Source organism: Mesoplodon densirostris, chromosome 2 (genome assembly GCF_025265405.1).
Source record: "Mesoplodon densirostris isolate mMesDen1 chromosome 2, mMesDen1 primary haplotype, whole genome shotgun sequence".
NCBI classification, from domain to species: Eukaryota; Metazoa; Chordata; class Mammalia; order Artiodactyla; family Ziphiidae; genus Mesoplodon; species Mesoplodon densirostris.
The window spans coordinates 12,837,335-12,861,691 of record NC_082662.1 but is presented as its reverse complement, the minus strand read 5'-3'; the positions used below and the strand labels follow the sequence as shown (position 1 = coordinate 12,861,691).

The following is a 24,357-nucleotide window of genomic DNA, read 5'->3' as shown; positions in this document are numbered from 1 at the left end:
TCTGAGGACAAGGACTTTACTTTTTTCACCATATCCCAAATGCCTAGAACAGGTGCCTGGTAGATAAATAATACCCAAGTATTTGCTGAATTAAAGGACAAATAAATCTATGGGCAGCAGACAATTTTAGATTTAATATTGAGCAGGGAGGGAAATGGGAATGATTTATTCTGGGGATGATAACTGCAATACTATTAAATAATATGTTCACTCCCCACCCACAAGTTTTAGTGAGATATAACTGACATACAACACTATATTAGTTTTAGTTGTACAACATAATGATTTGATATATGTATATATTGTAAAGTGATTACCATGATATGTTTTGTTAACATCCATCACCCCATACAGTTATAAATTTTTCTTCTTGTGATGAGAACTTTTAAGATCTACTCTTAGCAACTTTCAAATATATGATACAGTGTTAACTCCAGTCACCCTGCAGTACACGACTGTACCGTGTCCACTTTTAAATGATCTCGCACACTGGCAAGTCTGAAAGGTTCCCAAATACCAAGCTTCCTGAGTTCTTCCTTCTCTGTGACCTTCTCCAAACTTTTATTACTCTTATGTTTATGAGTGGAAGATAACAGTGGAAGAAGTTTAAAAGAGAACAATTAAACAGATGGAAAAAAGGATCAGGGATGTATTACTAAGGAAAATATTTTTATGATGTGCCATCGAACACTGAAGAAAGCCTGAGAGCATAAAAATAGATGAAACAACGGGCTGTGGAAAGAAAAGGGACAAAGGGCACACTATGATTTCACCATGAAGGAACACAAAACTGAACCTGCATTATGACCTACTCTGTAGAGGGGCATTCAGAATAAACTCTGGCTTTGAAAGGTTTTCTTCCTAACAGTTCACTTTCCACGAGGCCACTGGCAAACTGAGGAACTTGAGGTCTGTCCTGGCTCTGACAGGGCCCCCGTCACTCAGCTGGTCCAGGCTTCACAGTTCCCATTTGTCAAGCAGGCAGTTGGGGCTAGATAATCATTATACCTATCCCTTCCAGGTCTTTCTGCTACACCACCATTTTACAATGTTTCCTCAAGTGTCCTCATAGCTCTCATAGTAAAATTGCCTGACACAGAACCTGAAAAATACAGGATTTAAACTGGGGGAAAAAAAAAAGATCTGTCATATCTGCTCTCAGAATTTGCAATGACATGAGAAATAGAACAGGAAACTCAATTTAGTTCCTTCCAAAATCAAATACTTCTGGGGTTGAACAAAAAAATGATCTGCAGAATTTATAGGCTGAATTGTATTTTTTAAGTTCTATACAGGACTAGGAAAAGTATTGTTAGTTCTTACCCTCACCTGCAAAGTTAAAATATGTTACAATAGATTGCAACTGTCATTCTATCGACCCATTCACTCTCCCTTATTTATGCATATATCTCATAGTAAAAGTACACCAGAATCAACATAGATGGTTTGCAATACAACCTGAGCCATATCATAACTTCTGGGATTGCTTTAAAAACCACCACAAATCTGAAGTGACAAGTGTCAAGGGTTGAGGTGTGCAGTAAGAAAGAGGCATGCAAGAGAAATGCCATACAGGCAGCTCCTACAAGGGGGCTTCAACTCTGTGAAGCAACCACAATGAAAGTACCAGTGGCCTAAGGCCTACTCCTTAATTTTCCAGGGTCAGAAATTCAACTATCAGTATATTTAGAGACACACGATCAGTCAACGTATTCTAACTGTACTTATAAGAGAACATTTACTTGTCTACAACGAGAAATCAAACTCAGAAGAATCAGAATGCTCCTATCCACAAGATCACTGAATTTTCTTCAGGCCGGAAATGCTATGTGGAAAGCCATATTAAAATGGCAGATGGCTACTGCTGAGTGAGCTCCTACTGGAAGCCAGCATGTTACTAGGTTCTCACAGTCTTCCACCTAATCCCCATATCCTCTCGTTTAAGTCTCATAATCAACTTATGAGGTAGATATTAATTGTCCCATTTTATATACAGGGAAACAAATGGCCGTTAGGTGACCTGAGGCTCCATAGCTATTGAGAAGAGAACTGGGATTGGAACCACATCTGCCTGACTTTACAGCCCATACTCTTTCCTAGTACCACATACAGCTTTCCCAAATATAAGTCCAAAGTGGCATGGTGAATTAGCTGCGTGACCTTTACAAGAGCTATTAAGCCACCTATCACTACTAAGGGCCTCTACTCACCAGGGGGATCAAACACTGTCCACTGCTCAATGTATCCCCTGCCCTGAACATGAAGAAAGGAGCACTACCAACCCCTCACTCTTTGGATTCCCATTTTACAGATGCCATACATCATTCCATCACTGTTCAGCTAAACACTTTTCCTCAGCGGACAACTTAATTTTTTAAAAAGAAGGCGGCCTGATCTAACAACAAAAATGTAAGATCCAGGTAGTCAGTACCATCCAACATGTAACATGAAGTATGGAAGATTGCTATCTGCCCCAATCTCCTAAAAATACTAGACTGGAGAATGTGGGTAAGGATCAAACATTCTTCATACTGACAAAGCAGCAGGTTTATACCATTCTAGTCCAAGGACGTAGGTGAGATAAACAGTAGCTTAGTTGAAATTATAAATGCCACAAAGAACTGTTTTTTTTGTTGTTGTTGTTAAAATAGGCTTAAGAATCTAAGACAATTATTCTGCAGCTTAAGTTCCAGAATAAATCTGAATGATTTTCCAACTTAATATGAGTATCTAGTAGACCAATGGTTTCAAATTTCTACCAGTCAAAACAAAATGAGTTCTGTTTATGGCACTGGTGATACTTTCTACCATTCATAATATCCAGCTCAAAGGTTATAAGGCTCAAAATTCAAGTTTTGCCAGTTATAAGAACATACAACAGGAAAATTTATACAGCTACAAGTCTTTTTTTGTGTGTGTGTGGTACGCGGGCCTCTCACTGCTGTGGCCTCTCCCGTTGCGGAGCACAGGCTCCGGACGCACAGGCTCAGCAGCCATGGCTCACGGGCCCAGCCGCTCTGCGGCATGTGGGATCTTCCCGGACCGGGGCACGAACCCCTGTCCCCTGCATTGGCAGGCGGACTCTCAACCACTGCGCCACCAGGGAAGCCCTGCTACAAGTCTTAATCTCCAAAACTGGCACAACTGCTAGTACTTCTCCAGAGAAGGCACCCTAGAGACTGAATTCTCACCTTAACCAATACTTAACAATACACTAATTAATATAACTCCAAAGCCTTTAGGCATGATGTCAAATGCTTCCTGGTCTCTGACTGAGAGATTTCAATCAATCAACACATATCATAACAGTACATTTCTAGCATTAAGAATCATAAACTGGCCACGAAACCCTTGGAATCACATTTGAATGGCTTCATAATAGTATCTACCGTTAATTAAAAGCCCACTATATGCCAAGTGATCTACACATACCATCCCATGTAATAGTCAGCTTGACTTTTACAACCCTTCTGGAAGACAACTTGACAATAGTTACTAAAAACCTCCCAAAAGACCTGGCAATTCCATATCTAAGACTTTATCCTGAGGAAATAATCAGAAATGGAGACAAAGCCTTAAGTATAGGGCTTCCCTGGTGGCGCAGTGGTTGAGAATCTGCCTGCCAATGCAGGGGACACAGGTTCGAGCCCTGGTCTGGGAAGATCCCACATGCCACGGAGCAACTAGGCCCATGAGCCACAACTACTGAGCCTGCTTATCTGGAGCTTGTGCTCCGCAACAAGAGAGGCCGTGACAGTGAGAGGCCTGCGCACCGTGATGAAGAGTGGCCCCCGCTTGCGGCAACTAGAGAAAGCCCTCGCACAGAAACGAAGACCCAGAACAGCCAAAAATAAATATAAATAAATAAAAATTAAAAACAAAAAAACAGAAACCTGAGGGACATCCTAGATTCCTCTTTTTAAAAAAAGCCTTAAGTATATAGGTATCCATGGACATGTTACTCATAACTGCCTCCAAATGTCCCCAATTCAATTCAAATGCCCAGCAAGGGACTTCCCTGGAGGCAAAGTGGTTAAGAATCCACCTGCCAATGCAGGGGACATAGGTTCAAGCCCTGGTCTGGGAAGATCCCACATACCGTGGAGCAACTAAGCCCGTGCGCTACAACTACTGAGCCTGCGCTCTAAAGCCCCCAAGCCACAACTACTGAGCCCACGTGCCACAGCTACTGCAGCCCACGTGCCTAGAGTCCGTGCTCCACAACAAGAGAAGCCACCGCAATGAGAAGCCCGCGCACCGCAACGAAGAGTAGCCCCCGTTCGCCCTAACTAGAGAAAGCCCACGTGCAGCAACGAAGACCCAACGCAGCCAAATTTTAAACAAACAAACAAATAAATAAATAAATAGTAGACCATCACAAACTCTCTTGTCTCCCTCCCTCCCTTCTTTTTTTTAAAGGTATTTTTAAAAATTAATTAATTTATTTATTTTTGGCTGTGTTGGGTCTTTGTTGCTGCGTGCGGGCTTTCTCTAGTTGCAGTGAGTGGGGGCTACTCTTCGTTGTGGTGCACAGGCTTCTCATTGCGGTGGCTTCTCTTGTTGCAGAGCATGGGCTCTAGGCGCCTGGGCTTCAGGAGTTGTGGCTCGCGAGCTCTATAGAGTGCAGGCTTAGTAGTTGTGGCACACGGGCTTAGTTGCTCCGTGGCATGTGGGATCTTTCTGGACCAGGGCTCGAACCCGTGTCCACTGCATTGGCAGGCAGATTCTTAACCACTGCGCCACCAGGGAAGCCCTCCTTTCCTTCTTAAAAAAAAAAAAAAAAAAAAAAAAAAAAAAGCACAGGAAAAGGAAAACTGTTAAATAAATTGCAGTACATCTGTATGATGGTATATTATGTGGCCATTAAAATGATAAATTGCAAGAATTTGAAATGTTATGGGAAAATGCTGACAATGCAGTGTTGACTGAAGAAAGATATGAAATTGTTTATTACAGTTCAGGCCATATGTTTTAAAGATATATTTTAACTATATAAGAAGAAAAAAGCTTAGAAAAAGATACATTAAAAAGTAAACTGCAGTTATCTCTGAGTTATAAGGTAATAAGTAATGGTGTTCTTTTCTCCTTTTCTATATGTTACAAGTTTTCTATAATGAATATGTGGTATTTATCAGACAAGAAATACATGAAAATTACTTGTGAAAATAAACATGCCAAGACCAGCTACAATAGAAATTCTGTTTCTACTGGTTTATAATAGTGTTTTGGGCTTCTCTGTTGGCGCAGTGGTTGAGAATCCGCCTGCCAATGCAGGGGACACAGGTTCGAGCCCTGGTCTAGGAAGATCTCACATGACGCGGAGCAAATAAGCCCGTGAGCCACAACTACTGAGCCCATGTGCCACAACTACTGAAGCCCACGCGCCTAGAGCCCGTGCTCCACAACAAGAGAGGCCACCGCAATGAGAAGCCCACACACTGCAACGAAGACCCAACACAATCAAAAATAAATAAATAAATGTATTTAAAAATAGTAACAATAAATAAAATCATGCTTTACAGGGACTTCCCTGGTGGCGCAGTGGTTAAGAATCTGCCTGCCAATGCAGAGGACACAGGTTTGAACCCTGGTCCAGGAAGATCCCACATGCTGCAGAGCAACTAAGCCCGTGCGCCACAACTACTGAGCCCCCGTGCCACACCTACTGAAGCCCGAGCGCCTAGAGCCCGTGCTCAACAAGAGAAGCCACTGCAATGAGAAGCCCACGCACCGCAACAAAGAGTAGCCCCCGCTCACCACCAACTAGAGAAGGCCTGTGTGCAGCAACAAAGACCCAATGCAGCCAAAAATAAAATAAATATGCAAATAAATAAATAAAAATAAACAAAATAGTGTTTTACAAACCACAGATCATGCTCTGTGCAGAGCTGCATTTCCAGGATCATACAGTTACTGCTATTATTTGGTATTTAAATATGCCTTCGTTTGAGAGTTCTTATACAGTCTGCACACTTTTTTTTTTTTTAACCACATGCCACCTACAGGGGTAAATTATAACAATCTTTCAAAAATGCAAAGATATTAATTTCAAGTGAAGCTAAGTTCTTAATAATTGTTTGAAGTTCCTCTAGCCAAGTCTGCATCAAAGCATCAAACAGGGCCATGCCTGGCTTCCAAACCCACACTTGTGTTAAGAGATGGAACATGCCCAGCTTCAATCACATGTGCAAGTGGAGATTGTTCCTATTCTAAATTTGTTTTCACTGCATTATAACTACTATAATCAGACTAGAGCTGTTAAAAATTAACACCCTTTCCAAGCATATCCTTATGCACAGTCGATGCTGATGTTGAAAGACTGAATTATAAACCAGTGATCCTTAATGTGGGGCAGACATGCGACACAGTTCTTTAAGGATGTAGGAAGAAAACAGAAAATAATTAGAATTTGCATTTCCCTTTTGGTTCATCCTTCCTTAAATTCTATCCTGTGCCTGTTAATAATGACCTAAGGTATTATTTCATGTATATAATTGATGTTTACAGCTATTATATACATGTAATATACATGCATTTATATTATGCATATGCCATTAGTTCATATATATTATTTATTATATACATCAAAAAGATGCATGCTCCAAAACATTTTACCCAGAGGGATACGTGACCGAAAAAGTTTGCAGACCAGTGGTCTGGACACACAGTAACAGGAGAGAATAGCCAGAAACAAGAAAAAAAAAATTCCCGTTAGAAATGGGAGTCAGAAATGGAGGTGAAGGAATGAGAACAGAGAAGGGAAGTAAGAGGAGTAAAGGTAAAGAGACCAGGAGAACTTGGAGAGGAAGATGAGTAATATGGGAGAACTCTGGGAGGTAAAAGAGGGGTGGGGGGGAGGCCCCAAGTAAGTGAAAATGATATATTTGTGCATAAAAACTACAATGGTATTTACTATTATGATTTGGTGAAAGGAAATGACTCAAGTGTCTAGGGTAGATCCTGTTCCTGCTTGATGGGCAAGCAACTGAAAGACAACGGACCACCAGACATCCTAAAATAGACACTGTGTTAGGTTACAATGGAGAGAACAGAACAAACTTGAAAAACAGGAGCTGTTTACCGGCTATGTAATACAGGCTTAACACTAGTTGGAGCCCAGGTTTCCATATGCTAATTTGGCTTGGGAAGGAAGTAAATGCCAAAACACTGACCTAATGAATAAGAAAGAATTTGGAGTTAGCCTAACCGTTCAATTAGTAAGGTAGTGCTAACCTTCCGCACTTGCGGGACAGTGCCTGCCCTACCATACAATTAATCGTCTTTCAATCTGATCCCCTCTTTTGGCTACAGCCATCTCAAAAAGTGCAGGAATACAGAAATCACAATCTTTGTCTTCTCCCAATCCCAACAAAGTCAACTTACATTTTAATTTTTTATTTCCCCTACCAGCTGGTGATTATAACCAGTGTAAAAGAACAGCCAGAGGGAAGAGAAACAATTGAAAAAGCCACCTTCAAAAATCTGAGTTGATGTTCCCTCCCTACGTAAACTGTTCTTTTCTAGCTCTCTACCTGAGGGATTCATTGACAGGAACTGGTTCCTGAGGGATACGTGATTCTTTCGTGGATTCTTTTTTTTTTTTATAGAAGTTCCAAGAAATCCCTTTTGCCAGAATGCCTATTTGAGTGACACCTTGTGCCCCCCAATCAATTCTTTCTTGATATTCAGCTTATGCCAAGGTTCTAAAGTTCAAAGTGTAAAGGAATCATACTCACTTCTGAACAAAATATTGACACACTTGTTTACCATAGCACGGGGCAGAACAAGCTGCAGTGAAGCAATAGTTTTTGGAACTATTTCATAACTGCAGTAGGAAATCAAGATTTACCTTCTGGGGCCTTGGACGACTTCTATAATTTTCTTAATGTTTAGACTATGCCCTCCGAGGCCCACTTATCAAGTCAGGATTTAGATGTTTCAGTGGGAAGGCCACAGAGTTATTGCCACAAATCTGTCTGGTGGCAGTATCAGAGCATTTTGAGAATACATTACTTTGCTTACTTAAAACGTAAGAGCAGCTTAATTTCTTTCCAGCAGGGTAAGGGAAAGGAAACAACCAAATCACACTGAGGCCATTTTTAAGCAAATATCCTCATCAAGCACTGAGCTTTGAACTCACCCAAACTCTGAATTGTGACCTGAAAGAAAGAGGGATCTTGGCCTACTACCAGGGAAGAAACCAGAGAAATAGTTTCGGTTGAACTAATAATTACTTTAAAAAAATAATAATTTAACCAGAAACGCATGTGGTAGGGAAAAGAGCATTTCCAAAGGCTTCAAAACAAGGTGGTGCAAGGTCTCAAACTTTTCCCTTCACTTCGAGCGCAAATCTCTACACTTAAAGGTAAATTACGTTTACTTAGGCAGGAGCCCTCTCCAAAAAAGCAGATGAACATCCATCTACCACAGTGATCCCAACTGGTGTTTCTGGCTGGGGAAGCAGAATGTATGAACTCTTGCAAACCTACGGCTTCTTCTTAGGTCTACGCCGACACCCCAAACTCATATGAAATTAGAGAAGGGGTCAAAGAGCCACAAGGTGGGGCGGGCCGCCCGACAGTCCACGCGCTCCTCAGGCTGCAGTGGGTGCGTCTGCGGTCAGGTTCTCCTCTCTCTCCCCCAGCACCCCACCCCACGCTTGGGGCGTATGGGGGCAGCCACCGATTCCAGCTCCCTTCCGGAAGCGGGGGTGGGCTGGGAATGGCCATCCTGCTTCCCCTCCACCCCCCAATTCCTCACGAGCAGCAAAAGGAGTGCGTGAGGCCCCGAGGCGGGAGGGCTAGCTCCGGAGGGAGGCCCCACTCGCCGCTCAGCGTACCTGGCTCTCGGCTGCGGGGATGCCGGACTCGAGCTCACACAGCGCGCGGAAGTTGTGCAGCTCGAAGTCGGCGTCGACCTGGAGGGAAAAGGTCACCTCGGAGAGGTCCCTCCGCACACAGTACACGGTGAGCAGCATGGCCCGGGCCCGACCCAGCTCGGCTCGGCCCGGCCTCGGCGCGGGGCGGCGGCGGCGGCGGGGCCTGGCTGGTGCTGCAGGCGGACGGCGCGGGCTGCTCGCTCGCCCGCCCGTTCGCTCCTTCCCTCCCTCACACACACTCAGTGACTCACTCCCTCCCACCCTCAGCAGCAAGTACAGCCGCCACCACCCGCCTGCAACTTCGTCTGCCTGCCTCCCTGCCGGCCTGCCTCCCACCGCTGCCGCCAAGCGCGCCAGCCGCCCGGCGCCCCGCCCCGCCGCAACGCCGATGCCGTAAAGCCCGCCTGACCCGCTCCGCCTTCGCGGCGCAGCGGAGGGGCGGAGCTGGGAAGGGGAGGCGGGAAGCTAGAGAGGATTGCAGGGCTCTTGGGGCGGGAGAGGGAGGAAGGGCGAGGAAAGGGGAGCGAACGAAGAGAAGGAAATAAGTGTTAATTGCTTGATTTAGTAAGTGACATCGGTGGAGGACTCCAAAATCTCATTTATTCATTCGACAGGCATTTATTGAGCGTGTGTTGGCAAATAGCCACGTGGGTACAAAAATGCCTAAAAATACAGGTCTTTTCCCTTAACGAACTCTCAGGCTGATACGGGAGACTGAGAACCTAGCAGATTGTTCTCAGACATATTTTCCAAAGTAGAAATTGAGGCTCAGACAGCTTACTTTTCTTCTTGTTCTGATGGTTTAGGGTTAAAACCAAAATCACGAACCCCTGCTCACTGGCCCCTGCCTTGCTCTTCAGCCCTGCCTCCTGAGCCCTGTCTGCACTCTGCCCTCCCTGCCACATTGTGACTTTCAGTTCCTCCTAAGCTCCATTTCCCTGCCTCGAAAATAGTTTTCCCTCTACTTGGACTGCTTCTTTCCTAGCCCTGGCAAACCCCAGCACCTATTGCAGTGCCTTTTATTGGGCACAGCTTAGAATCCACTCGATAAAATATGTGCTACTTTAATGGCCTGTTTAAGGCCACATAGCTGATGAGAAATAGAAGCCCAAAACATGAGGTTGAGTCAGAAAACCAAAAGGGAAAGAGGAAGATACAATGGATACAGGATTGGCATCTCCCCATTTACCCCCACTCCCCCATCCACGGAGTAGGGACACGCTCTTCTATTATAACAGGAGGGAAGGAGGGGTCAGGATGGCTATGGATGCAGGTAAGTGCAGGCAGGTTTGGTGGCAAGAAAGTAAGCGAAAGACCAGCTGAAGATGTATCTCTGTAAAGGAAGAGGGAAGGTTTTCTGTGGAGCATAAAGACAGAAGGTGGAGGGAGGGGGCGGGGTGGAGAAGAGTGGTTGTTATCAGGTACAGAAAGCCCATCAATGGCTTACACACGCAAGTGAGGGTTTATTTTTCTTACAGGATAGGAAGCCTGGAGGTAGACAGCAGCATTGGTTCAGTGACTCAATGATACAAGGGACAGTGTTTTGGCAAATCTTTTGGCCTTTCCCTGAGGGTCATGATATAGCTGGTTGCCTCCACCCCATGCATCATTTTCTTGTTCAAGCAAGAGGTTGCCCAGGAGTCCCTCAGTAGGTTTCTGCTTACATCTGGCCAGAACTGTGTCACACAGATGCAAGAAAAGGCCAGGAAAAGTGAGTGTTTAGCTTTTCTCACCTCTTTAAAAGGTATGAGTGGGGTGTGGTGGTGGGGGTGGGGTGGGGGAGGGGTTGTAACAGGTTTTAGGTGAGACATACCTAGCGCCTACTACAGCAGAGAAGGTTTGAAATAACCATTGTAAGTTGAAGCAAATTGAGTAGAGAAATGATGTAGAATTGCCAGATGGTATCAAGGATTCAGCTGAAGTTGGAATCATGAACTGACAGACTTTTGTGTTACATTTTTTTCTATTGGTGCCCAGATGTGACAGATTTTATTTTCCAAAGATGGCCACGGCAATATCTTCCATCTTATATGTTCATCCTATAATGTAATCATGACATTCCTCCCATTAAGAGATGGGGTATATGTCCCTCCATTTGAATTATGGCAGATGGACTTTGGCATAAGTGTCACTGTGTGACTTCTGAGGCTAGTTCATAAAAGTCAGTATAGCTTCTGCCTGATTCTCTTGGAACACTTGCTCTTGGAACCCAGCAGCCATGCTGTGAGGAAGCCCAAACTACCCCAGGCAGTGAGACTACATGGAGATAACATGTATAGATGGTTCAGGCAACAATCTAGCTGAGATCAAAGCCAATTACCAGGAAAACCCTCCTAGAACATGAATGAAGACACTTCCAGTTGATTTCAACCCTAGCTGTTGAATCATCTCCAGCCTTCCCAGCTGAGGCCCCAGACATCATGGAGCTGCCTCCACTGTATTCTTTTTGAATTCCTGACCCACAGAGTCTGTGAGCATAATGAAATGGTTATTTTACTTGACTAACTTTGGGGTGGTTTGTTACAAAGAACAATAATTGGTACACTGAATATAGGCACAGCCAATAAACTCCTAAAAAAAAAAGAGAGAACTTTTTATTGCAGCATAATACACAAAAAGTGCATGCATTTTAAGTGTATACGGTGAGTTTTCACAAACTGAACACCCCTGTTCAGAACATTATCAGTACCTCAAAAGCTCCCCTTATCCTTCTTTCTATAATTAATAGTAATCTTTTAAAAAAATATATTTATTTGACCGTGCTGGGTCTTAGTTGCGGCATGTGGGATCTTCAATGCCGTGTGCGAGATCTTTAGTTGCGGCATGCAGGATCTTTTAGTTGCAGCGTGCGAGATCTAGTTCCCTGACCAGGGATCAAAGCCGGGCCTCCTGCATTGGGAGCGCAAAGTCTTAACCACTGGACCACGAGGGACGTCCCATAGCCTTCCTTCTAATCACTAACTCTCCCTCCCCAAACCCCTCCAAGTGTAACCAGTATCCTGACATTTAACAGCATAGATTCATTTTGATTGTTTTTCTACCACATATAAGTGGACTCACACAGCATGTAGTCTTGTGTCTGCCTTCTTTCACTCGACATTAAGTGGGTTTTGTCCATATCATTGTATGTAATTATAACTTGTACATTCTCGTTGTATTTTGTTTGGGAAATACACCATAATTCATCCATTCTGTGGCTGATGGGCATTTGAGTGGATACATTTTTCCTTGAACCATTTTGACCTATGGTTTTCAAAATTTGCAACCAAAAGAATCCTAACTAAGCCCGCAGCTTTTTACCAATCAGACCCTTTCCTCTTGGGCCTCACTCCTTTTGGACTCTGATCAGTTGCCTCCTGTGATCTGGCTCACAGTAGCTCCTCCCACTTCTCTCTCACCACTCTATGAGATGGACTTTGCATCTCTATTACTTGTGACCACATATAGCTTCGGACATCTCTGGTCCTTAATTCTAAGTCAGGATGGGGTGGGTTGGACAAGGTCTAGACAAGCAGGGCTACCAAGAAGTTCCATGATCATTGCTGTTTGTCAAGAACCTTGCAAATGATTGCTAATGTTTGCAATGCTCACTTCTTGCCAGGCACTCCTCCATGAATGTTATGCGTGTTGAGTCATTTAATCCTCACAACAATCCTGTGAGGTATTATCTCCATTTTACAGATGAAGAAACTGAAGCATAGAGAGGGGTCAGTCACTTGCCCAAGGACACACAAATGGCAGCTTGAATTCCAGTCAGGCAATCTGACTTGAGTCTAGGGATTTCCCTGGCAGTCCAGTGGTTAGGACTCCATGCTTCTAGTGCTGGGGGGGTGGGGGGCGGGTCCGACCCCTGGTCGGGGAACTAAGATCTCGCAAGTGGCAGGGCATGGCCAATAAATAAATAAATAAAACTCAAGTCCACAGTCTTAACCATTATTTTACACTGCTGAATGTGAGACCTCATTTTATCCTTCTAAAAGCCCTCAGAGATAGGAACTATTAGTATTCATTCCCATTTCATGGATAAGGAAACAGGTGTGGGGATTTTAATTAACTTACCCAAGTTCGCTCAGCTAGTGAGTGGCAGATCCTCCAAACTGGAAGAAACTTGAAGAGTGAAAACATCAATTCGACTAGAACACAAATGCTCTGCCTGCACTTTAAATGTGGGGAAATCTTGCTGTCCTCCAAAACCCTGACTTTCCTCACCATTTGGTCACCACCAGCAAAGTTGCTGTCTACTTTGAGATTCTTGCCTAATTCTTCTCTATTAAAAAGAGCAAATCAGTAAAGATATCTACCCTAGTTGATTTTTAAAATTCCACACAATAGGAATTAAATCTCCCAAATACTGTAAGTATCTGTTTGATATTTGTGCCTGCTTTTTTTTTTTTGCGGGGGGTGGGGGCAGCACTTAACAGTAAACCATTTAATTCTCATAGCTCTGGAGGTTGGGAAGTCCAAGATCAAGGTGCTGACAAATTTGGTGTCTGGTGAGGTTGCCTTTTTTTTTTTTTTAAAGCAGGTATTGATATATATTGCTCTTTAAAACTTTACTTCCTCATCAGCTCCTGGTTGCTTAAAGAGGTCTATCTCTCCTTATTTTTCCTGGCATGTCAACTGATAGCAGATGATGCTCCATTTCTCTCATTTTACCTTAACACAAAAACTCTTTCGGTTTCCTATTTCTTAGGCTGGGATCATGTGCATATGTATAATGCAATGCCTCCTTCTTTTCCTGCTTATCTTTCCTAAAATCTGATAGCGTTTCAGTCCCACTACATTCTAGGTCAACTCTTCCTCATTTCAGGTGCACCCTGTACTCATTGGGCTATCAAAACATTTCAGGTAAATATGGCTGTAATTTCAAGCACCATGATTCGCCTACTCAGAAGTTTGGAGCTAGAGATCAATATATACTTTGATTATTAGAGTCAGCCCTGGGCAAAACTACAAAATAAGCCAAAGTTTGTCCTTGGCAAGCTCAACTTTATGCTCCTTCCTTGGCTTTTGAACTTTCTCTCCACCTGTTCCTCTTATTTCTTATGTGCTCCTACTTTCTTCACTTGCCTTTTCAAAACTTGCTCTCAAGAAAGGATTTGGACTAATTCACACTAAGGTACTAGTGACAGCAGAAACTCAATATGATCTCTTAGGGTATTTGCATTTTAACAGGGTATAAATCATCAGCTGCAGATTTCTCAGCTTCAGGGAATTTGTTGGGGAATGGTTTTTCTCAAGAACCTTCTGGATTGACACAAACCTGCTTCACCTACTCTGCTGACAGCTGAGCTGGGCTTTGCTGATCTATCCTTGATGTATCTAGTTCAATACTCACCCTGGCAGTTAAACTGCTCTTTTCTATTCTTCTTCTTCTTCTTCAAGAAACTCCTGGCAGGGCTTCCCTGGTGGCGCAGTGGTTGAGAGTCCGCCCGCCGATGCAGGGGACATGGGTTCGTGCCCCGGTCCGAGAACATCCCATATGCCGTGGAGCGGCTGGCCCCGTGAGCCATGGCCACTGAGCCTGCGCGTCCGGAGCCTGCGCTCCGCAAAAAGAAAAAAAAAGAAAAAGAAACTCCTGGTTTTACATGAAAAACTTGAGTGTCTTTCTTTTTGGGATACCACATCACCATTGTGGAGGAATCTCAGGTGTCATGGCTAAAAGTACAGAACAAGCTTTTAAGATACAAAGTGGATACAAAGCATTCTGAGAGTGGGCACTGCCAATGTCAGAATCATTACAATACTGTGGATATGTTCAAAGTCCTTTAGCCACTTGGAGCAACTTTGGTCCACTCACCATAATCAGCAGTAGAACCATATGGGGCATAGATCATTTATTTATTTATTCAACAAACAATTATTAACACCTACTGCATGCCAGACATTGTTCTAGGTACTAATTGTACAGCAGGAAACAAGGCAAAGTGCCTATCCCCATGGAGTTTATGTTCTAGTAGGGGGTGGCAGACAAAGAACATACAAAATGTGTTAGGTGGTGATAAGTGCTATATATATATTAAAAAAAACAAGCAGCAAGCCAAGTGCTCGGGAGGGGTGGGGAATTAGGGCACACAGTGGTTGCTATTTTACACATGGTGGTCAGAGAAAGCCTATATTACAAGGTGACACCTGAGCAAATGAATGAAGGCATGAATCATGTGGACATCTGGGGAGAATACTCAGCACAGGTAACAGCAAGGGCAAAGAACTAAATATGGAAGGATACTGGCCCTGTTGAAGAAACACCATGAAGAATAGAACTTCTGGAGATTAATGAATGAGGAGAAGTGGATAGGAGCCCATCAGACCAGATTATGTGATAAGTAATTGAAAGGACCTTGGCTTTTACTGACCGAAATAAAAAGCCACTTTAGCGTGTTGTGCAGAGAAGTGACATGAAAAAAATCACTTTGACTAACTTGTGGAGGAAGGCAAAAGTGGACTAGTTGGAAGGCTATTACAATAACTCAGGTGAAAGGTCATGGGGGAATCTAACCAGTGTGGTAGCTGTGCAGGTAGAGAAAAGTGGAGATAGTCAGATTGTGAACTCATTTTGAAGGTAGAGCCAATAGGACTCGTTGATACATTGGATATGGGGTGTGAAAGAAGACCCAAGGACAGCTGCAAGGCATATGCCAGTAGTACTTTATTTTTTTGGCATGCAGAACTTCCCCGACTAGGGATTGAACCTGTCCCCTGCAGTGGAAGCACAGAGTCTTAACCATTGGACCACCAAGAAGTCCTGCCAATAGTACTTCAAACCCCTCTGCTGCTAGAGGGAAATTTGTTAGAATGAAAGGATTGCCAACAACCTCCTGGGCAGTTTGTAAAAAGAAGAGCTGGGCCATCCTAAGTTCTCTCTTCAAATCCCTTTCAAATTAGATTTTTTTTTTTTTTTCTTTTTGGCCAGGTTTCACAGGCCTGTTGCAGGGTGCCCACACATCCTGGTCTGCACGCTGGGACCTCGACTTCATGAACTGACGTGTGGATAACCAGGCTCCGCCGCCTCACTCACGAGAAGCTGAATTAGTTCTCTAAATTCACAATGTAAGTTCTACCTTTTCAACAACTACTTCAGCAAGACAGTCCCTCTACCCACCCACCCCCCAAAAAAACTCCTCTTGCCCCAGATGCAGTATCTCTCTTTTAGCCAGCGCTGAATATACTGCCCAATTCAGTATCCTTTATATCCCTAATTTTCACCCCTTATTTGTCACGAAACTTCTTGGCATCCTAACATTTGCTCGTGTTAAACTGGTTGGTCAGAACTGTCTCTGTTTCGGAAGGCAAATTTCAGCAAATTTCAGTCTTATTCTCAGGAAATGCTCCCGCACGACCAAACTAGACTCTTGAGCCCAATTCAGCACCGTTTCATCGCTTCGCTATAGCCGGCGCAGAAATGCCTCAACTGCCGGTTGCGTTTCTCTTCGGTCACGCCAGCCAAAGCCAGGACTTCTTACGACGCCAGGGCGGAAACCCCAAGAAACGCCCCTCCAGCCCCATCACCACGCCCGCCTTCCCAGAGCCTTGCAGAAACGCGCCTGAGCCGCATCACGTGCCTGCTTTGTAATCTCCCAGTGGGCAGTGGCGTCTGATCACGTGACGCGCGTGACCAATGCCTTGCGTCCGCGCTCTGGGCTCCTGGTTGCTAAGTGACCCCAGCTCCCGCTAGTTTGCGCTGCTTAGCTTTATCCCGGGAGGTAGTGGTGGAAGGTCCAGACCCGGCCTAGGCTCTTGGACACGCCAGTGGAGGGTCTTTTGCGGCTGCTGCCTTCTCTCTGGCGGAATCCCCGATGGTGGCCCCCACACCCTTGCGCCTTCAAGGCTTGAACCTGGGCTTCCGAGCATCCACGATCAGGCGGGCTCCGGTTCCTCTGGGACTAACCCGGCGGCTGGGGTGCGGCAGGGCCGCACTGGGTGGACCCGGTCCACACTGCCTTGGCCACCTCAGCCTAGAGAACCGGCTCAGACTCTAGTTCCGGCAAGGATGTGACTGAGGCAGTGGCTGGCTGAGAGACAAGTGCCTGTTAGTAGTCCCTGGCGTGGCTTCCTGTAGTTTCCTTCCTTGCGGCTTATGTGAAGACTTAGGCTTGTTGCTTTGGCCAGAAAAGAGAAATAGGAACTCTGTGTGCTGTGCTTTCCTGAAACGACTCTGTCTTGAGTACTTGTAGACTGAAGGATAACAGATTTCGATTAAAAAAAAAAAAAAAAAAGATACTCCCAGAAGTCAAAAGAGTCAAATACTTTAAAATTTTTTTATATATTTAACATTTTTTTAAAAAGCCTTGTCTTTGGGATATCTAGTAACATTGGCAGTCTTTTTGCTGTTCAGCATTTTTAATCCAGAAATGCTGTGGTGTGCCTGGGATTTGTGTGTACTGCTTGTTACAAAGTTTGATATTTCATCTGTTCCTAAGTTATATTTGGATTGGGTTTCACTTGTTTCATTCTAATCATCAACTTGTGAAATAAGGTGGACAGGTTTCACTTTTTTTTTTTTCATACATAAGGAAATGTGATCAGAGAAACTATTTGCCAGACACCAGTGCTTCTCAAAGTTGAATGTGTATAGCAACCACTTGGGGATCTTGTTAAAATGCATATTATGAGTCTTCAGGTCTGGAGCAGGGCCTGAGAGTTTCTGCATGTCCAGGAAGCTCCCAAGCGCAGAAGAAGCTGTTGGCCTGATGCATTGCTCGAATAGCAGTCGTCCTAGGTAATTGCTATTCCTAGTTAATGGCACAACTGCCTCCTTTCTGTATCTGATTTTATGCCAAAACAACAATTTCTTAACATCTGTGAACTTTCAGTACATATGAAGGGAAAATCATAGGATGGAAATGACAAACAGCAGATAGTCTACATAGAATTTCTATTCAGTACTCATTTCAGTTATTTTGTTAGTTTGATCTTCTGAGGATTTAAAATATTTGAGAGAAAGGGCTTAAAACTATCAACCTTTTTGTTGTTAAAAAGGCTTTTAAATAGAGAAGGTGAAATTTCCCCTGGCATTGAAGGACATATTTAACCAGGAGGACCCATATCCAGAGTTGACTCCCACTGACTCACCACGCATTCCCAGTCCTTTGTTTCTTTTAAAAGCTTCATCAGGGCTTCCCTGGTGTCGCGGTGGTTGAGAGTCCGCCTGCCGATGCAGGGGACACGGGTTTGTGCCCGGGTCCGGGAGGATCCCACATGCCGCGGAGCGGCTGGGCCCGTGAGCCATGGCCGCTGAGCCTGCGCGTCCGGAGCCTGTGCTCCGCAACGGGAGAGGCCACAACAGTGAGAGGCCCGCGTACCACAAAAAAAAAAAAAAAAAAAAAAAGCTTCATCAAATTAGAACACACGTGCAGTTCTAAACACAAAGACTAAGCAGTGAAGACTAGCCAATTTATCCTCTGGTTAAAAGAGAAGAAATTTTAAATGGAATAAGAAAAATTAGATATCCAGGAACCTAGCACAATGATTTTAAAAATTAATTAATTAATTAATCTATTTATTTATGGCTGTGTTGGGTCTTCGTCGCTGCGTGTGGACTTTCTCTAGTTGCGGCGAGCGGGGCTACTCCTCATTGCGGTGCGTGGGCTTCTCATTGCAGTGGCTTCTCTTGTTGCGGAGCATGGGCTCTAGGCTTGCAGGCTTCAGTAGTTGTGGCATGCGGGCTTAGTTGCTCCGTGGCATGTGGGATCTTCCTGGACCAGGGCTCAAACCCATGTCCCCTGCATTGGCAGGCAGATTCTTAACCACTGTGCCACCAGGGAAGTCCCCACAATGATTTACAGAATTGATGGTGCTTCATATATGTAAAAATTAATGAAAATCATTATGTTGTCATTAATGAAAGATTTGAATGTCCCAAGTAGGCTCTTTGACTCAGGTACGGTGCTGTGGTTTTCTTTTCTTTTTCTGTTTTGCTTTGGGTTTTTTTTGTTTTGTTTTTGTTTTTTTTGCGGTACGCGGGCCTCTCACTGTTGTGGCCTCTCCCGTTGCGGAGCATAGGCTCCAGATGCACAGGCTCAGCGGCCATGGCTCACGGGCCCAGCCGCTCCGCGGCATGTGGGATCCTCCTGTGGGACCGGGGCATGAACCCGTGTCCCCTGCATCGGCAGGAGAACTCTCAACCACTGCGCCACCAGGGAAGCCCCTGTGCTGTGGTTTTCTTAATGTTTCTTGTGCTTGGGGTTTATTGATGTACGGTTTTCATTAAATTTGGAAATCTTAAAAAATATTTATTTATCTATTTGGGATTTAACTGATCTCTCATGCTGCAATCCACTAGTTGTAGCATGAGGGATCTAGTTCCCTGACCAGGGATCGAACGCTGGCCCCCTGCATTAGGAGCTTGGAGTCCTAACCACTGGACCGCCAGGGAATTCCCAGTGCTGTATATATTTGTATTCCTATAAAACTTGAGCTTTGTTCTGGGGTGTTGTTAAGTTACTTTGGAATTAGTTTGATTTTTTTGCGTCTTGCTTTTTTAAAGATTTGTTAAATAGGATGAGAGCAGTGCTGACTCTAGCACTGATTATTCCCCCTGAGGCAAGACCCCTATGAGTACTCTTCCCAATGCTCCATAAATTATGAATTTTTCTTTTTTTTTTTTTTTTGGCCACGCCACGCAGCTTGTGGGATCTTAATTCCCCAACCAGGGATTGAACCCAGGACCCTGCAATGAAAGCACCAAGTCCTAACCACTGGACTGCCGGGGAATTCCCAAACTATGAATTTTTTTCTAATCTGGCTAGTGGGAATAGGCACTATTCCCAGCCGGGTATGAGTCAAGAACCCTTCCCTCCAATCCTTTCAAGTGGTTCTTTCCCCAGCCTGGGGAAGTTTTCTTGTGCACAGGTGCTAAGCAGTACCTTGGTGAATACTAGAAGAAATCTCTGGGCTTTTTTCTTTCTCTGAACTGCTCCCCCATCTCTGTCACTCCGTCTTATGAACTCTAGCTGCTTTGGTCTCCCTGGACTCAGCTCTGTATGCCGGACTCAGGGACTCCAGTGACCTCTGCCTCACTTTTCCATCCTTGCACTGTAGCCTGGAAACTCAGGCAGTTCTGGGGCAGTACCAGGGCTCGTCTCATTTGCTTCTTTCTCAAGGATTACTGTCCTTTGTGGTCTGATGCCCAATGTATAAAGACCATTGTTTCATAATTTTTTGTTCCTCCTTTGGTTGTTTTAGGTGGAACAGTAAGTCTGGTCCCTGTTTCTCTATCGTGAGTTCTGTAAATGGAAGTCCAAATAGCACACCAATTTTACCACTTTTATTACTCAAACCCATTGAATATTGAAACTCTTAAGTTAGGTTGCATACTGTAGAACTCACATCCAGTTGATTCCAGAAGACAGCTATTCTCGTTTTTATATTCCTCCAGACTTAACCAATAGCCTGGCACTTGGCTGACACCCAGTAAAAGCTGGAGTGGATGAATAAACTATTTTGAGCTAACAGCTGTCGATCAGCTTGTGGTGTTTTCTTCCAACATTTGTTGATGGGCTTTTGCAATTTTCTTCTTGCCTGCCAGCAGCAAATGAAAGCTAGGCAAAGTGGAAATTTCTGGGACTTGTTATTCATGATTGTAATTATCCACAAAAATGCACCCTTTAAAAAAGTTTATTAACAGGCATGAGGGAAGTTTTTGGGGGTGATGGATGTGTTCTAGAACTGGGTTGTGGTGGAATGGTTGCACAAGTTTATAAAAGAAATCATTGATGTGGGAACAGATGTATATGTATGACTGATTCACTTTGTTATAAAGCAGAAACTAATAAAAAAAAAGAAATCATTGAATCGTACACTTAAAAAGAGGTGATTTTTGTGGCATATAAGTTACACCTAAATAAAGCAGTTAAAAAAAAAACACTTATCTTGAAGATTCCCAAGGCATTTTAAGGTGAAAAAAGGAAGTTGCCAGCCATTTTATATAGGCTAAACCTAGTTTTGATATTATCTTTTAAAAAATATTTATTTATTTATTTGGCTGCACTGGGTCTTAGTTGTGGCACTTGGGATCTTCATTGAGGCGCGTGGGATGTTTAGTTGTGGCATGCGGGATCTAGTTCCCTTACCAAGGATGGAACCCACGCCCCCTGCATTGGGAGCTAAGAGTCTTAACTGCTAGACTACCAGGGAACTCTCAGTTTTGATATTTTCAAAAGCCTCATACGCATTGAAATGTAACCTTGAGCAGGTAGGGATAGACTATGGTGGACTTTCACTTTGTACCATATACATGTATTAGTTTTCTAATCAGAAAAAAATAAAGATTTTAAAAGGAAGATTGTATTTTTTCATTAAAGGAGAGAGAAAATCAAGTAAAAGGCAAGAAAAAAAATATGTATTTGACCCATCCACAAGGTAGTAGGCAGGCTGTTAGATTAGAAATCAGAAAGCCTGATAATAATTCTTGTTCTGTTTTTGAACTACAAGCTAGGACAGATTATTTAGCTGCTGGCTATTGTTCCAGAAACCAGGTTTAAGTAATGAAGTGCATATTGGGAGTCTGGATCTTAAGTGTCAAAAGTGGAGCTCTGAAATGAGTTTGAAAGTAGCTATGGGAATAATGTCAATGCAGGGGAATCCTTTTATCCTCTTAGCTATCCAATAAATTATGAGATTCCCTCCCTCCCAACCACTCTGACCAGAACCTTTGACAGGTAAAATAATCTCTAATTAGGGATTCTAGGGAGGAAGTTGCTTTGTAATATGCAGTAACATCACTGGCTTAGCACTTCAGTTTCCTTGTTAAATATAAATAATATGTCATATTTATTTTATAGGATAACTGGAAGGACAAATGAGATAAAATACAGCAAGTGTTGAATTCAGAAGGAAATTGGAATGTAAAAAAAGTCATCATGAAACAGGACAAATACTTTATCATACCACTGATTTTATTATACTACAGGAAATATTGTATCACGCATGCTTTATTTGTGTGAGATCTCTATCTGTACTTCAAGCATTGATCTTTATCCTCCAAACACGTATATGAAGATGTTCTGGGACTTCCCTGGTGGTCCAGTGGGTAAGACTCCGCGCTCCCAATGCAGGGGGCCCGGGTTCCATCCCGGGTCGGAGAACTAGATCCCACATGCATGCCGCAGCTAAGAGTTCGCATGCTGCAACTAAGAGTCCGGGTGCCACAATGAAGATCCCACGTGTCGCAATGAAGACCCCGAGCAGCCTAAATAAATAAATATTAAAAAAAAGAAAAGAAAAGGAATGCATCGGAGACTGGCCGGGGCTTTGAAAAATCTAAACGTATTCCTCAAGAAAAAAATCAAATGGTGCAAAGATAACATTAAGATAGCCCATTATATTATCAAATTGTTGAGGTGTCAGGATGAAATCTGATGGACTAAACCATCTAAACTGTATGTCACCTGATTGAGTGATTGAATGAGAGCTCTGTCCATTTTCTGAATTCTCCTCCTTTCTTTGTTAGATGATCAAGCAGAAGTTTTCTGTGCCCTCTCCTGGTTTGACTTTGAAACTGCATAACAGGGATCTTTAAACTTCATTGGGTGGGGCTTTTCTTCAGTAAATTCTCGCTCTCCCTCCCCTTCCTCTTGCGTTCGAAGGCTCATTTTGAACTACAGAGAGACAGAGGGGCCGGAAGAACTGTTCAATCATTCACTCACCTACTAAACATTTATTATATTCGTTTTTCTTTAACAAAGCACTGCCCTTGGAGGTCAGCCAAAAGGAAGAAGCAGATATTGGAACTTAAAATTTACTAGAACAGAGCTTCGGAATCTTCTTCCTGTCACGGCACACATAGAAAATTACACAATTTTAAGAACGTAAATGGGAAAAGAATTTGAAAAAGGATAGATACACGTATATATATAACTGAAGCACTTTGCTGTACACCTGAAACTAACACAACATTGTTAATCAACTATATTCCAATATAAAATAAAAATTTTTAAAAATTACACAATTTGGGGCCTCCCTGGTGGCGCAAGTGGTTGAGAGTCCGCCTGCCGATGCAGGGGATACGGGTTCGTGCCCCAGTCTGGGAGGATCCCATATGCCGCGGAGCGGCTGGGCCCGTGAGCCATGGCCGCTGAGCCTGCGCGTCCGGAGCCTGTGCTCCGCAACGGGGGAGGCCACAACAGTGAGAGGCCCGCATACCGCAAAAAAAAAAAAAAAAAAAAAAAAAAAAAAAAAAAAAAAAAAAATTACACAATTTGTATGTCCCGCTGAGGTAAAGGGGAAGGAGGGGGAGGAGGGATTTAGGGGCATCTATACGGGATTTGGTAAAAAAAAAATTCCATTTTCTACATATTTTATCATGATTTGAAAAATAAAATGAAAATATTGGAGACAGCATTAAATATTGAGCTTACATAAAGTATCCAAATAAAATATTTTCCAAATTTTCACTTTCTTCTGTGAATGTAACTATTTTTTCAATTTTATTTTAAAATTTTCTTTTGAATGTAACTTTTAAATATCATGTTTTATGCTTAAAATGGTTACATGCAATAATGACCAGAACTTTTCTTTTCTTTTTTTTTTTTCTTTATGTGAAGACCTTGAAGTGAGAAGGAACTTTGTCATTGTAGAGATGCAGTGACTACAGCTCAGTGCGGGAGAGTGAGTGTGCCCCCAGGGCAGATAGAACAGAGGTCAGGGGCCAGATGGTAAGGCTTCTAGCCACAGTTGAGGGCTTTGGACTCTGTGAGCTAGGAGCTTTCAGTTGATTTAAATGTCTACTTCAGGAGGGATGTGTAGGGGACACATATTATTTCATTTGCATGTAGCTTGGCCACCCCTCCGTTAGCCCCCTTGCTGTTTTGGAAATTGCTTCCCTATCACTATATCTCCATGATTACCATGGAGGCAGTCATGCTGCATTAGGCTACTCTGTGTCTGAACCACAGTTAACCAGAACTTTTCAAGAAGGATCTCTTCAAGTTCTTTTTTTTTGTTTTTGTTTTCGTTTTTTATTTTATTTATTTATTTATTTGGCTGCATCAGGTCTTAGCTGTGAAACTCAGGATCTTCGTTGAGGCGTGGGGTCTCTTCATTGTGGTGCTTGGGCTTCTCTCTAGTTGTGGCATGCAGGTTTTCTCTCTCTAGTTGTGGCACGTGGGCTCCTGGGAACATGGGCTCTGTAGTTTTGTGGCATGCGGGCTCTCCCATTGAGGCGCACGAGCTCAGTAGTTGTGGCCCGTGAGCTTAGTTGCCCCGCAGCATGTGGGATCTTAGTTCCCTGACCAGGGATCGAACCCACGTTCCCTGCATTGGCAGGTGGATTCTTTACCACTGGACCACCAGGGAAGTCCCTCTCTTCAAGTTCTTGATAGCCATGAACAATTAGAAACTCAAATAGATAATACAAATTTAAAATTTTAACATTAAAAAACACAAAAGTTAAAATATTTAAAGAAATGTCTTATTTTCTTTCATTAACAATTGTACAATTGAAATTTCTTGTGATAACATTAATGGATCTTGAATCCAAT

At 43.4% G+C, this 24,357-nt stretch overlaps 1 protein-coding gene and 1 long non-coding RNA gene across 6 annotated transcripts in view; one reads left to right on the top strand and one right to left on the bottom strand.

Annotated features, from left to right (window-relative positions):
• DDI2 (DNA damage inducible 1 homolog 2) overlaps positions 1-9,215 on the bottom strand; it is a 43,268-nt gene extending 34,053 nt beyond the window's left edge. For 2 of the 3 annotated variants that reach the window (XM_060089011.1, XM_060089010.1), the window contains exon 1: positions 8,840-9,215. In XM_060089011.1, the coding sequence (XP_059944994.1) occupies positions 8,840-8,977 (138 nt within the window). In that variant the 5' untranslated portion in view covers positions 8,978-9,215. The remainder of the gene's footprint in view (positions 1-8,839) is intronic. The other variant, XM_060089009.1, reaches the window with a different exon arrangement.
• LOC132483586 (uncharacterized) lies at positions 8,885-22,762 on the top strand. 3 transcript variants are annotated; one of them, XR_009531083.1, is made up of 3 exons: positions 8,885-8,966; positions 15,792-15,928; positions 21,661-22,762. It is a non-coding gene; the product is annotated as an uncharacterized LOC132483586 (long non-coding RNA). The 3 variants fall into 3 exon arrangements; XR_009531084.1 differs by lacking the exon at positions 21,661-22,762 and adding an exon at positions 17,392-17,653; XR_009531082.1 differs by lacking the exon at positions 21,661-22,762 and adding an exon at positions 16,201-17,112.
• Positions 22,763-24,357: the final 1,595 nt, after the last annotated feature.